Genomic DNA, 15,168 nt, shown 5'->3' on the forward strand with positions numbered 1-15,168 from the left:
CTCGGCCTCCCAAAGTACTGGGGTTACAGGCGTGAGCCACCGCGCCCGGCCCCTGATGACTTTTTTTAAATAACCGTTATTGTATTTGTATATTACTATATTTAATTTTATTTCATTAATTAGAAATGAGGAAAGTAAGCTTTGAAAGAACCTCTTGAGAAAGGAGCTAACTGGTTTAGACATCTTACCACCTTTCCTCTGTCACATATTTTGAATATTAATAAAATTATTATATTTCCATTAATTTTTTTAAAAAACAAGACTTTTTAAAATCTCATTTTTAAAACATCACATTTGCACATTTTTCTGTTCACTTTGTCACCATTGTCTCTTCCAGTTCCTGAAACTGCACCTTTGATTGGGAATATTGAGAGCTCAAGTCCCGACACTGTGGAAGTCAGCTGGGATCCACCTCAATTCCCAGGTGGACCTATTTTGGGTTATAACTTAAGGCTGATCAGCAAACATCAAAAATTAGATGCAGGGACACAGAGAACCAGTTTCCAGTTTTACTCCACGTTACCAAATACTGTCTACAGGTAAGAATTAAATGATGCAGAGGAAAATGTAACCAGCATGGCTGCAGGCATGATAATTATTTAAGAAATATATCTATCAAATAGTTTAAATGTACTTTGAGAAGTGCCACTGACTCCATTGTGTTGGACTGAAGTCATTGTGGTTTTCCTCAAGCTTATATGCTTATTAGATTATGGCACCCTAAGCAAAAACTTCTCAAGTGTTTCTATTATATTCACAGCATACTTATAAATATGGGCTAACAAAGACATCATAAACACCATGAATGTAAAATTTTCATTGAATTCAGTATGAAAAAAGTAAGGAGGTGGAGTTCTGTTTAGGTATTTTTGTTAACCACCAGGGGAATTATTTTATTATTGTTAACTATTCTAGCATTTACTAAGGCTCTTTAAATTTGGAGAAGAATGGGGGTCGTGTAGATAGCAGAGTTCAGCATTTGACCTCCATGACCCTGAACTGTTCTAGGGGAATGCAAACAAGGATGTGATTGATGGTCATTTTAGTGCTGAGCAGTGGCACCACGTAACTAGACCCATGCATTGCCACATCATCCTTTAAATAGAAATGTTATTGCTCCTTCTATTTTTGTCTCATGTTCACACCATGCCATATGAAACACATCTCTCCAAATTGTTTTTGGAACAGGTTTTCTATTGCAGCAGTAAATGAAGTTGGTGAGGGTCCAGAAGCAGAATCTAGTATTACCACTTCATCTTCAGCAGGTATGCCTCAGGCTCGCTCCTTTAGCTACACAGGAATGAGGGTGGCAAGGGTGGTTTCAGAGCCAGGTCACCTGGTAGACCTCAAGACTCACCTCTTCTGCCCAAATGAGTATTATTTTTTGGGGTACTTGATAAGTTTTCAATTCAAATGAACCTAAGTATTTAATGAATTGAAGTAAGTGGTTAGATTTAAAGTTTTAGTATTAGAATTTGGGAATTAAAAATCAGAATTAAAAAGTTCAGGTTTTAAAAAAATGGCCTCAAATCTTTGGTTTCAGTTGAAATTACTAGTGTTTGTGACTCACATTTACTCACTTAGGGGATACATATAATTTTTCTGCCCTAATCCCTATTTTAGATTATTTATAATTATTTAACATATATCAGACATCATTTTTCCAGTATCTTTGTTTTTAAATATGCCTGAACTTTAATATTTATCTTTTACTATATGAGTATTCAATCTGCCAATGTATCTTTTGTTATCATTTTGTAAGCACTCTTTTTTTTTTGGTTTTGGTGTTTTAATGATTACCTCAAGAGACTGAATACTTACTGTATTCGTATGTATACTTACTGTGTATATATGAGAAAATTAATAAATGAAAATGCTTTCTAAGAGGTACTGGAAATTTTGGGGAAAACTAATAAAAGATTTTTAAGAACATGCAAAGATTCAGAATTCTAGGAGTCTCTTTTCTATTTTTGCTAGAACCCTATTTGTTGACTTGTCTGCCCCTTACTCTAATCTGTGCATGCCTATGCCAAAGGATATTGAATGTCATCTATCATCAGCCTTTGGTTTTTTTAGCTGTTCCTAGACTCTAGGGAGGCAGAGGTATTTTTATTATGTCAGAAGCACATCCAAAGGGTGAGTTAAATATAAAGCAGAGTTGAGGTTGTTGTTACTGTGATTATTGCGTAACGTTCACTAAATACCCTAAAAATGTTCACCTATACACCCTGCATCAGTCTCTACTTGAACAGGACATCAAGCAGAGTTCTGCAGCCTTCAAATGCCATTCCTCTAAGGACCTTTCTTCTATCCCAAAGGGAAAGATACTGAAGATAATACAGAGATAACCAGTGTCTGTTTATATGTGTGTGTTGTGCATAACCCACTCTGGCCTGGGGTGGACCACCTCCACCGAGCCAAATCTTGTGGCTGAAAATAATGAGCTGAGCTGGGGCAAGACTGTTGAGAACAGTGATACATCTTGTGATGTCATGTCTGGGTTATTTAGGAGCATATAAACATAAATCCTGCTTGATTGTTACTGTACTTCCCACCTCCAATCATAAAATAATGTGGATTATACCATAGATGCAATTCCCCAGTGTCCTCAGAGAAAATTTGGCCAGCCTCTTTCAAGCACTAGCCCCCTTGCTTTGAAGAGTAATATTGATCTTTTTTGTGTGTGTTAGTGTACCTGTGGTTGGTCTACCTGTCTGCAAATCATGTTGTTGTTTTCAGTTCAAGAAGAGGAACAGTGGCTCTTTTTATCCAGAAAAACTTCTCTAAGAAAGAGATCTTTAAAACATTTAGTAGATGAAGCACATTGCCTTCAGTTGGATGCTATATACCATAATATTACAGGTCAGTATGATAGCAAGAAATGATTCCTTAGTGTGCAAAAAAAGATTCTAAAAGAAGTACTTCTAGAATAAAAGACAATTTTTGAATATTTCTAGAACATATTCTCTTAATATCCTAATATATTAGAAGAAATTAGAAGAATATTTTCTTTTAAAATAAAAGACTTCTATTTTAATTTATTAAACATTAAATAAATAAATTCTCATTCATATAAGCTTTTTGTCCTGGTTGTTATATAATAATGTATGTGCACTTGCATCGCTCTTCTAGGAATATCAGTTGATGTCCACCGGCAAATTGTTTATTTCTCTGAAGGAACTTTCATATGGGTGAAGAAGGCTACCAACATGTCTGATGTGTCTGACCTGAGAATTTTCTACAGAGGTTCAGGATTAATTTCTTCTATCTCCATAGACTGGCTTTATCAAAGAATGTATTTCATCATGGATGAACTGGTTAGTCTGAGAAGTTAAAGAGGAATGGTGATAGGTAGTGCTACTGATATGCACATCTTGGTATATTTAATACTAAATACAATTCTCTTATTCAATAAATTCTCAAGTATTTACTATGCTTTATATACTAGATTATCAATGAATCATAGATCTGGCATATAGGAGGGTATAGACTTTACTGAGTCCTAGTCCTCACGTAGACTTAAATCACCTTCATTCATAATTTTTTAGAGTCATGGATTTATACTAAAGATAATTTATCTTCCATAAGATAGTGGTGGTACCTGTGTTGTCATTAGATAATACTGCCAGTCATGATAAAAGTCAGCTGCAGACATTTAAAATTATATCATAACCAGAGGGAAATTTAGTAGTTCTCCACAGATACAGTAGTACTAAATTTTTCTTTAAGTTGCATAAGGATTATTTTGAGCTGATGAAGACACACAGTATTGACATGTTTCAAATTCTACTTCTTTGGAAGGTACAGGCATATCACAATAAGCAACAGCCATTGCTATGGTTAGAAGCCCATAAACTTAAATATAGCTTAAATGTTAAACATAGTCCAATGCCTCTACAAGCCAGGGAATAGGCATTTGTATTGCATTGATGTCAATAATATATAAGCTCATTAGGATATAGGATATAAAACTGCCATTTAAGGACTTTTTTGTTTGTCTTGGACAGTGCTCGGTGCCTAGTACAATTCCAAGCACAGAACAGATCCTCGGGGATACTTGTTGGCTGAATTGAATGCTATATAGATGGATGCTAATCCTACTGGTATTTTTTTTTTATGTTTTAGGTATGTGTCTGTGATTTAAAGAATTGCTCAAACATCGAGGAAATTACTCCACCTTCTATTAGTGCACCTCAAAAAATTGTGGCTGATTCATACAATGGGTAAGTGTTAGCCTTGTAAAAATGAATTCTCTTCCATTGGCAATAAATAGTTTTTGAGAAACTTGCTTGCTAAAGAAACATTGTAGTGCTAGATGAGCCTATCTATGCATCTTATTTTAGGTAATTTTAATTACATCCAGGCAAATTTTTCATTTGGTAGAGCCAGGAGGAAAATTTTTTTCAAACATAAATCAACTCCTCTAAAGTTTTTCCTTTTTCTTTCATGGCCAAATATGGGCACATGGGAAAGACTTGTCTTGGAGTCAGGGACCTGGGTTCTAGTCCTGGATTTGCCACTTCTTTATGGTGGAACTCAGTCTCATTGCCCCCCTCGATACTACCTGTCAGATGCCCCTTTATTGCACCTGTTCCTTTTGCTAAGCCATGCAGATTTAGTTCATTCCTCTGGCCTGGTTCTTACATCTATCAAGAGTCTCCTTAATAAGAAAGCTACTAGCATCCACCTTAGGAGACAGGAACTGATAATTCTGCCTCCTACCCACAAATGAAATGAACACATTGTACCGCAGTGCTGTTAAATTGCAGTAGTACCTCAAGCAAGTAACATCATATCTGTGACCATTGGTTTATCAATCCGTATAGGGAAGGTAATAATACTTACCCAGTTGGATTATTTTGAGGACAAAATGAGATATTCATTGTGAATGTATTTTGTGAACTCCAAATGTATATGAATGTGAAGGATAAACACATAAAAAGTGTTATTGGGGTTATTTCTCAGATATGACCAGATAATAACAGATTAGTAACCAATAGGCAAGGCCCATATTTGTAAGGTTAAATTTTTTTTGTTCCTATAGGAATAAAGTTGCTTTCATTTTGAATGAAAAAAATATAGCTCATAACATGTTTTTCACAAACAAAGCCTTCTTAAAAAAGATTGTTCATTTTTGATTTTAAAATCAAGCTTTCTATTCCTATTCATTCACAATTTACTAAGGATTTATTCTAACTTCTTGGGTCTAAGTGAATTACTGAATTATGGGATATTTCAAAATACTTTGTGATGTAGGACAAGGATCCTCTGGATCTTATCGTTTTCATTTGTAAAGGTCTGCGGTCCTGTGAAATGTAACTTTGTTATTGACACTTACACAAAATGACTCATTCTGATGATAATGAATTTCACTCATTAATCAATCTCAAATGAGATCAGTGAGGTCTTCAGTGGCTCTTTTTTTCCATTAGGATAAAATGGGCTTGTGCTTATATTTTGCAATGTGACTAGAAATGATAATGATAATTAGTATTTATACTTAATGTGTTTCTAAGTGTATTATGTCCAATAATTCATTTAATTTGTATTCAACCCTATGAAATAAATACTTTTATTATCTTAGTTTTCTAGATAAGGAAAGGGAAACACAGGTTGATTCAGTAATTGTCCAAGATGATAGAGCTGTTTTGCAATGGAACCAGTGGAAAAAGTGGAACCAGACAGGCCCTGGAACAAGTTTTGCTCCAGGACTTCTTGCTCCACGGCTTGTCTTCTAACCATCTCTCCATACCATGATAGGAGAGTTTCTGTAAAAATCAGCATGTACCTTTTAGCAATAGTTTGTGTATAGTGGTCCTAACAGACAGCAAACGTGTGAAACAGTGTATTGTCCTGGTATTAGAAATATTTTTCCCCATGCTGTTCTTTTTGCACTGCTGAATTATCTCCTCACTGAAGTCAGACTTACTGTAAACCTCTGCTCTTCTTCCTATCACCACTTCCCCATCTTCCTTCCACCCCAGCTACTCCTCCTCACTCTGTCCTCCTCTTCCCATGCACCAAATCTCTTCACCTTCTATTTTTCTTTTTCTTCCTCCCTGCTTCAATATAATAATTGTAATCTTTATCACAGATATTTTTCCTTTTATCTACTCTGAAAATTCTCCAAATTCTGTTAAAGATTTTGAATTTGGGAAACAAAAGCAGAAAATTAAGAGCCAAGCTGTTTTTGCTTTTTGCCTGCTACAATCCTTCCTCAGGGAAAAGAATAGCTTCTTATCTCAAAATGGAACTTATATCTCGACATTATTCTAGCATAGGAGTTTTGAAAAAGTTGATAAAGATTTGGAACAGACATCAAGGGAAATTAGAGCAGACCTAAACAAGGACAAGGAAAATGATTTGACAGTTGTGATGAGAGGTTGGAATGCTGCCAGTCCTTGGGGTTGGGATGAGAAGAATTTATCAAAATAGACTTCTGTTAGCACCTGTCTCCATAATCACGAATTGTAAATTAGCTACATCCATATTAATGGTTTTGTATTTTGGTTAAAACGTTATTTACATATTTCATTGTCAATGAAATATTTTGGTGGTATGTTTGCTTTTTCGTTATTAAAATAACCTGCCTCATTATTGTGAGGTTTGACTTTAAACTAGATGTGCTTCTCTAATTCTTTCATTGGCTTCTTTCTCCTGATTGCTGGGTGGTCCTGCTTTAGTCTTATGTGGGGTATTTCTTTGTGGTTTATAAAATGGTAGCTCTATTGCCTGAATTAATTGTAGATTAAAAAAAATCAGCCCACTGCAAATGCAAAGTAGTCATGCTAGATTGTTATGGCAAAATGATAACTGTGCAACTAAAAATGACTTAAATGTTTTGCTTTCTTCCATTTATCACCCAGAATGCATAAGAAAAATTTACTGATAAAATTAGACTTAAGGATGTGTGTTTTTTGGAGGAAAGTATTTTATACTAAATACCATATTTAGCCATGTGATTTCTATATAGTATGTTTTTCTTTAAAGATTTGAAAGACCATTCCTGGCTGGACATGGTGGCTCATGCCTGTAATCCCAGCACTCTGGGAAGCCAAGGTGGGGAGATCACTTGAGCCCAGGAATTCAGGACTAGCCTGGGCAATATGGTGACACCCTGTCTCTGCAAAAAATACAAGAATTAGCCCAGTGCAGTGGCACGCCTGTGGTCCCAGCTACTTGGGAGACTGAGGTGTGGGAGGATCACTTGAACCCAGGAGGTTGAGGCTGTAGTGAGCTGTGATTGCATCACTGCACTCCAGCCTGGGTGATAGAGTAAGACATTGTCTCAAAAAAAAAGAAACCCTTTCTGTTTTTGAATTTTTTGATTCCTTAAAACAAGAACAGAAGGCCAAACACCGTTATGTTCTCACTCATAGGTGGGTGTTGAACAACGAGAACATGTGGACTCAGGGAGAGGAGCATTACACACTGGGGGCATTTGGGAGGGTAGGGGAGAGACAGCGGTGGGTGGGGAGGAAGGGAAGGGTGGGGAGGGATAACATGGGGAGAAATGCCAGATATAGTATGCATCTAAAGTAAAATAAATAAATTTTTAAAAAGTCACTTATAATAATTAAGAGACTACACATTAGAAGTGAGGCTGAAATTTTTTAATGTTTCAACTTGTAACAAACGAATAGAGTATATCTTAGGTAGTTACATTTTTGCATCTTGGACAATCCCATACTTAGCAACATCAGAGGTACATAGTTCTGATTGTGCAACAGAATAAAGCAATTAGCTGAGGAGGTTACTCATCCACCTTTGCATTGAATCTCATGAGGTTTCTTTTGTTCCTATGTCAGGTATGTCTTTTACCTTCTGAGAGATGGCATATATAGAGTAGATCTTCCAGTGCCATCTGGCCAGTGTGCAGAAGCTGTGCGTATTGTGGAGAGTTGCACATTAAAGGACTTTGCAATCAAGCCACAGTCCAAGCGAATCATTTACTTCAATGACACCGCCCAGGTCTTCATGTCAACATTTCTAGATGGCTCTGCTTCCCATATCATCCTACCTCACATCCCCATTGCTGATGTGAAAAGCTTTGCTTGTGAAAACAATGACTTCCTTGTCACAAATGGCAAGGTCGTTTTCCAACAGGATGCTTTGTCTTTTAATGAGTTCATCGTGGGATGTGACCTCAGCCACATAGAAGAATTTGGGTTTGGTAACTTGGTCATCTTTGGCTCATCCTCCCAGCCACACCCTCTGCCAGGCCGCCCGCAGGAGCTTTCGGTGCTGTTTGGCTCTCACCAGGCTCTTGTTCAATGGAAGCCTCCTGCCCTTGCCATAGGAGCCAGTGAGTGCTCTGTCCCCAGGGTGGTTACTAGCCTTGCTGGAACAAGAGAAAGGCTTGAACTGCTTGGTGTTATGATTCAATTTTGAGAGCCCTAGTGGTTATTCAGTCGTCAACCAGAAGCAGCTACTTGGCTTAAAAAAAGTTTATACATTTGTTCTGCATTTACTAGTTTTACATTGCGAGAGTATCTATGTTTTCCATGCATATCCCAATAGAATAATTTGAACATTAATTGAATGTCTGCTAAGAACCAGGCATTGACATTCTAGTCAGGACAAATAGCCAGGGAGATAGAATGCTTGGATTGAGATTTTTTGTGCCATTGAAAGCTTGCATGAATTTGAGCAATTCCCTGAAATTCTCTGGACTCGAATCTCCATCTCTAGAGAGAGGTAGTGTGTGTGGTGGGTAAGCAGGTGGGCTCTGGAGTCAGCCTGGATGGATTCAAATGCTTGTCTTGCCATTTGTTAACAAAATGACCCTGGGCAAGTAAACCACTCTGTGCCTCAGTTTCCACAACTGGAAAAGGGGAATATTTATTATATCTTTTAATGGAACTGTCACACAGTAAAATTAAAATACATAAGTAAAGCCCTTAGAATAGTATCTTGCACAAAGGTCAGCAAACTTTTTCTGTAAAGGAAAGGCCAGATAGTAAATATTTTTCTTTACTTTGTGGATCAGATGGTCCCTGTCATAGCAACTCAACTCTGCCATTATTGAGTGAAGACAGCCTTAGATAACATGTAAGTGAATAACTGTGGCTATGTTCCGGTACAACTTTATTTACAGAAACAGCGGGCCAGGTTTGGCCTGTGAGTGGAGTTTGCCAACCTCTGGTCCCCTAGATAATAGTAAGTATTTAGCAAACATTGGCTGTTTTTTTGCTTTAGAACAAAGTTAATTACGTATGTTTGCTGCATATCTCAAAGAGGGCTGAGAATGAATAGGTGATCTTTTTTCCTGATTGCGCTTCTTGGAGGAAGGTACTATACAAACAGTGGTAATTACCTTAGAGATTCATCATTAAGAATTTTTTATTAAGAGCCTGATTATATCTGTTATTGTTGTAGAGAACCCCTCTGACAATTATATGCAGCAAGCGTGTAGCTTTGACTGAAGGACAGTCCTATTTGTTGGGAATGCTGTCTTCTTCAATGCAGCAAAATGAGTGGCACAAGGAATGAACACTGTCCCAGCCTCATCAACAAACTATCCCTGGTTATTATCAGGGTAGCAGATACTACTGCTCAATTGCTCTCCCATTTGAGATGAGGCTGTAGGTGAATTTATTGAGAATCCTTGGTTTGCCCTTACACATGTCATCCTGACCAGTGATATTGTTGAACTCTTTGAATTAGGCCCTTCTGCCTGGCAGAACTGGACCTATGAGGTGAAAGTATCCACCCAAGACCATCCTGAAGTCACTTATATTTCCTTGAATGTAAGTGGAACCATGCTGAATGTACCTGAACTGCAGAGTGCTACAAAATACAAGGTTTCCGTGAGAGCGAGTTCTCTAAAGGGGCCAGGCCCCTGGTCAGAGCCTTCAGTGGGTACTACCCTGGTGCCAGGTGAGAAAATGTTCTGGATTTAAGGAGTGACTCTCACAAAAAGAGGCATAGCTGAGCGTCCTTTAAATTTCCTTGCCTTGGATGTAAAGGAATTAGAATGAGGGTGTATTGACCTCTTAAGTATGTGTTTGAGTAAACACATGTTGAGTACCTATTTATTTTCTGAGATTAGGAAAGCAAATAAAGCATTGTGTGATATTTAATTAGTGTTTCTAACCTGCCACTTTAAACTTTCCAAGATATTTTTAGGAAACACTATAACTGATTCTTTATGGGTTTATTTTTTCTCATGGTTTATTAAGCAGTGGTGTTCCTGAACGCTGAAGGTCTTGCTGAGAGAAGTTGAGGGGCTGTGAATTATGTTGAATTCCATCCTCTTGGCTGAAAAGGAATGGAAAGATGACTATACCATTTATGCTGCTATTGTTATCACAATTATTTCTGGGTGCTCTGAATGAGACCATGACAAACAGTAGCCAAAGCCACCTCAAAAAAAATTCTGCAATGATCAAGACACTGTCATAGAGGCAATTGCACCATGCGTATTTCTTCAAGTTTCAAAAATTTGTGTGAAAATCAGAAAGTGTGTTTAATGGTATCATTCTTGTTACACAGATCCTTTCATACAATTACTCATATCCTTTTATAGAACTTTTCAAAGTGTTGATGTTCTTTTACTTTATAAAGAAAATCTTAAGATATGAGATGTAGATATAAGTATATAAGGTATCTTTAAAGAGTTTGCTTTCCATGATGTTTCTTTTAATTTCTTTTTTACCCAACAGCTACGGAGCCACCATTTATCATGGCTGTGAAAGAAGATGGGCTTTGGAGTAAACCATTAAATAGCTTTGGCCCAGGAGAGTTCTTATCTTCTGATATAGGAAATGTATCAGGTAAACACCAAGTCCTCTCTTCACTTGGATGACAGATTTCTACTCTTAAAACTTCCTACGTCATTCAATAAAGCAAAAGAATAGGGTATTTTGGTATTAGGTCAATAGTGAAAGGAAAAAATATTGATTGAACTCTACTGCCAGTGATTCTGTTAGAAAAATGTCAGTTCTTAAATAGGAATGGTATTTGTTAAGTCACAAAATGTGAGGTTGTTTCTAGTTTTATGCCCACCAGCAAGGCTTTGATATAATGCTCACATATTAATCTACCAATGTCATCTCACATTAACAGCCTATCTTGTTCCACTGAGACAGTTATACTTAAAGATAATTTACTATGAGTTTGCTAGAAGACAGGAGCAGAAATTGCTGTATAGAGTTCTGAATAAGTTGTAAGGAACAATTGATTGACAAAGAGGATTATTAAGTAATAAATGGGTAATTTGCTTGGAAGGCATTAGAAGGAAGAAAAGACTTCATTCTAGGGTGGCATAATAGTGACCTCACCTGAAGATGACATCTTCCATAGTTATCTGACTGTTTATTGATTTATTTGACCCTTTAAAGTACAACAGCATTTCTGACTAACAGGAGCCGGTCGTAGGTAATGTAGCATCAGTGGAGAGAATGCCACTTTGGTGTTGGCTGATTCTGGGCTTCGTCTCAATATATGTGTGAGTCCTCAGGCAGAACACACGATCTCAGCTTGTCTCAGGTTTACCATCTCAAAAATGGGGATAATTCCTACTTCATAACTTTATTTTGGGAATTAAGTGAGATCTGCAAAGTGCCTGGGACAATGTTTGGCAAATAGGAGATGCTTGATGTGTATTAGTTGTTCTGCCCAGTTCCAGGGGTTAAGATTTTGGGGTAACATTACTGAAGTATTCTTGACAGATCCTTAAAGTTCTAGTGAATATATATCAGTGTGTTCTTTAAAATTATGTTGAGGTGCAGATGTGATTTATTGACTCAGTATGTTTTTGTTGGTATGTGTGAAAAGTAACTGCTAATAATTCACTTTGTTTTGAGATATGGATTGGTATAACAACAGCCTCTACTACAGTGACACGAAAGGTGATGTTTTTGTGTGGCTGCTGAATGGGACGGATATCTCAGAGAATTATCACCTACCCAGCATTGCAGGAGCAGGGGCTTTAGCTTTTGAGTGGCTGGGCCACTTTCTCTACTGGGCTGGAAAGACAAATGTGGTGAGTTAAAGCATGGCATTCTGGATGCTCTAGAACAATACTTACTTCAGCGACTTGCACACCAATTTCATTTAAAAAAATATTTGTGTACCACTTGTGTTATGACCTATTTAATGTTTATCTTTAACAAACTCACTTAAAAAATAATTTTTTTTTGAGGCACAGTTTTACCCTACTGCCCAGGCTGGAGTGCAGTGGCGTGATCTCGGCTCAGTGCAACCTCTGCCTCCTAAGTAACTGGGATTGCAGGCATGTGCCACCATGCCTGGCTAGTTTTTGTATTTTCAGTGGAGACAGGGTTTCAACATGTTGGCCAAACTGGTCTTGAACTCCTGACCTCAAGTGATCTGCCTGCCTCCATCTCCCACCATGCTGGGATTACAGGCATAAGCCATGACACCTGGCCCCATATCCCCTTTAAAATGTGTTTTTGTGTAAATTAAATTTGTTATCACCATTTGTTGAACTAGTTATTTTTTTCCCCAATAATAGTTTAAAATAAAGACATAAACATGCTCACCTGAGGGTTGGTGTCTTGGCAGGAACATGGCATGCTCCAAAGTTATGATTCAAGGAAACTAAATGAAGAGACATTTTCAAAGGCTAGGGAAAATGAACAAATGGTGGTGAGGCATCCTCACGGTTTGCAAGTGTGTGAAGATATAAGTCTAGATTTGAAGCAGCAAGGGGAAGAAGTGGAAAAACCTGGTGAGGGCTGTGACTGTAGGAGAGTATCTGATATGAACTGTGACTTTAGGCACAGAAGCCAGCCACTATTGAGATGCATGGTTTGGCAAGGAGACAGCTAAAGGAGTAAGAACCCCTACCCCTTTTTCCTCCTGCCCTCTGATCTGCCAGTGCTTCCATTGGCTGAACCTCACCAGAAGCCAGACGACAACCCATCAGCCTAGCAGATGAAGTCCACAGATGTCAGCCTCTTGTGGAACACTGAGTAGGGTGGAGAATGGTGGAGATTAGACCTAGAGGCAAAATAAAGACATCCAGCACACCTGTGGAGTAATATACTTTGTAGAGAAAGCTGATGGTTAGCGCCAAGAACATTGGCCTGACAGATCAAGAAGTATGGTATTGAAATCATTTTTAATCAGGAAAGTGCTTGCTGTCCATTCATTTATTTGTCCAGCAATCATTTGTCTACCACCAATGTGTTGAAAGCCTTGAAAGAAGGCAAAGTAGGTGCATATAAAATAAATAGCCAACATGTCCTTTATTGTGTAGAGTTCAGAGATTTTTTATCGTGTCCAGTGTTGTGCAGCCACCATCAGTTGTCCCTGCTCTTCTGAGGAGATAAAATACATATATGAAATAAAGAAGCATATGAAGCAATGTATTTAGAGACAAAGCAGTATGGTATAATCTGAATTCATAAGTGCCAAAGATGTGCAAGTAGAATGAAATTGAGTGGGGTTAGTCAGAGAATGCTCCCTCAAATGGGTTAGTTTAAAAATACTTTTGAAAAATGAAACATAAGCGTGGACATAAAAACCAGTTTTTAGTATTTTTTAAAATCTCTGATAAAAGTGTTTAACTCCAGGACAAATTGTTTAACTTTAACTCACTTTACCTGTGAAAAAATAGGGAATAGAAATCCTTCCCAAGTTTAATGTGAGGACTACAGGAGTTTATATTTTAAAGATAAAAAAAGTACAGTGCCTGGCACATTATTGGTACTCAATAATGAAATATTAGGGAACTACACTGATAGAGAAGAGCAGGAGAGCTGTCATCATTTATAAGGACATATACATCTTTTCTTGGGAGTCTAATCAAATGTATTCTTATCTAGCAGTGTTTACACTGTCTGCACGTATAATTAGGAATAGCAGTCATTTTTATGCAAAATAAATTTACTTCCCTTCTCTTTGGAGGCATGTAAAGAGATAAGCCCCATTAAGGCAGGTGCCATGCCTATTTGCTTGTTGCTGTGTTTCCAAGACTTAGCACACTACTCAGCATATAGTGCCAATAACTATTTGTGGTTGAATGAATGGATTAATCAAGCAATTAATGATTGCAATAAACTATTCAGAAATAACAATATCACTTGAAAGCCATTAACTGACCATACAATTATGCTTTTTAGATACAAAGGCAGTCTATGTTGACAGGACACACGGACATTGTGACCCATGTGAAGCTGTTGGTGAATGACATGGTTGTGGATTCAGTTGGTGGATATCTCTACTGGACCACACTCTATTCAGTGGAAAGCACCAGACTAAATGGGGAAAGTTCCCTTATACTACAGGCACAGCCTTGGTTCTCTGGGAAAAAGGTGACAAATGAAAAGATCTGACCATTTAGTAATACTATATAACTCTATAGTTATGATAATACTGTCTCTTGCTTATTGTGAATAGTTAAAGCAGACTTCTAAAAAAAATACCGTGTTGGTAAGATCTTGGTATAACGAAGATTTCTTTTATTAGAAAAACAAACAAAAAAAGCCTTATTTGATGGTCATAATTGATTATGTAAATTCAAATAAACTATGGAGATTTTTTCAGTTTGCTTTATTTTGAGTGAACTCAACTTAAAACATTTTAATTTATTACTGTTTGTATAGTCTTAAGGACTTCTGTTGAATATTTTAGAGCTTCGAATCAGGTGGTGATTAGGCATTTTACTATTTTCAATCAGTTTTGGGTACTGACTGCTCTAAAAACTGTTTCTAAAAACCTAGGCAAATTATTTGACTTCTCTGTGTCTCTTTTCTTATCTGAAAAATGGAACTATTAACTATTATTCTACTTTTAGTATTGTTATAAAGACTATATGAAATAATTCATGAGAAGGAGTGGGAATAGTTCCAGGTACAATGTACATGCTCAGTAATTATTATTACTCAACCTGCAAAATATGCCTGATATAGGAATGTTTCTAAAGCAAATGTTACTTTTACTTCTTCAGCTTCTGCATACCTATTTTCTTGAAAGTGTTTACCCACTAGGTTTTTTTTTCCAACTATAATAGTGACATAGTTCTATTGTAGAAAACTTGAAAATTACAGAAATGCGTTAAGAATAAATAAATCATTCACACTACTTCTACCTAATACATCCCTTAAGATTTTCTTATTTTAAGTCATTTTTTTCTGCAGAGTTAAAATATACAGAATACAGATTACCAGATAATTTAAAAAATATATGCATATTTGTATA

General features: G+C 37.0%; 1 protein-coding gene across 4 annotated transcripts in view; it reads left to right on the forward strand.

Moving 5' to 3' along the window:
• Positions 1-15,168, forward strand: part of ROS1 (ROS proto-oncogene 1, receptor tyrosine kinase) — a 139,920-nt gene that overhangs the window by 27,738 nt on the left and 97,014 nt on the right. For 3 of the 4 annotated variants that reach the window (XM_032274956.1, XM_032274957.1, XM_032274958.1), the window contains exons 8-17: positions 338-539; positions 1,189-1,265; positions 2,740-2,862; positions 3,133-3,317; positions 4,126-4,223; positions 7,809-8,305; positions 9,667-9,879; positions 10,665-10,775; positions 11,808-11,986; positions 14,091-14,282. In XM_032274956.1, the coding sequence (XP_032130847.1) occupies positions 338-539; positions 1,189-1,265; positions 2,740-2,862; positions 3,133-3,317; positions 4,126-4,223; positions 7,809-8,305; positions 9,667-9,879; positions 10,665-10,775; positions 11,808-11,986; positions 14,091-14,282 (1,877 nt within the window). Of the gene's footprint in view, positions 1-337; positions 540-1,188; positions 1,266-2,739; positions 2,863-3,132; positions 3,318-4,125; positions 4,224-7,808; positions 8,306-9,624; positions 9,880-10,664; positions 10,776-11,807; positions 11,987-14,090; positions 14,283-15,168 lie in introns of all 4 variants that reach the window. The other variant, XM_032274959.1, reaches the window with a different exon arrangement.

The sequence above is a fragment of the Sapajus apella genome, unplaced genomic scaffold (assembly GCF_009761245.1).
Source record: "Sapajus apella isolate SASKATOON/1434 unplaced genomic scaffold, GSC_monkey_1.0 scaffold6, whole genome shotgun sequence".
In the NCBI taxonomy this organism is placed as follows: domain Eukaryota; kingdom Metazoa; phylum Chordata; class Mammalia; order Primates; family Cebidae; genus Sapajus; species Sapajus apella.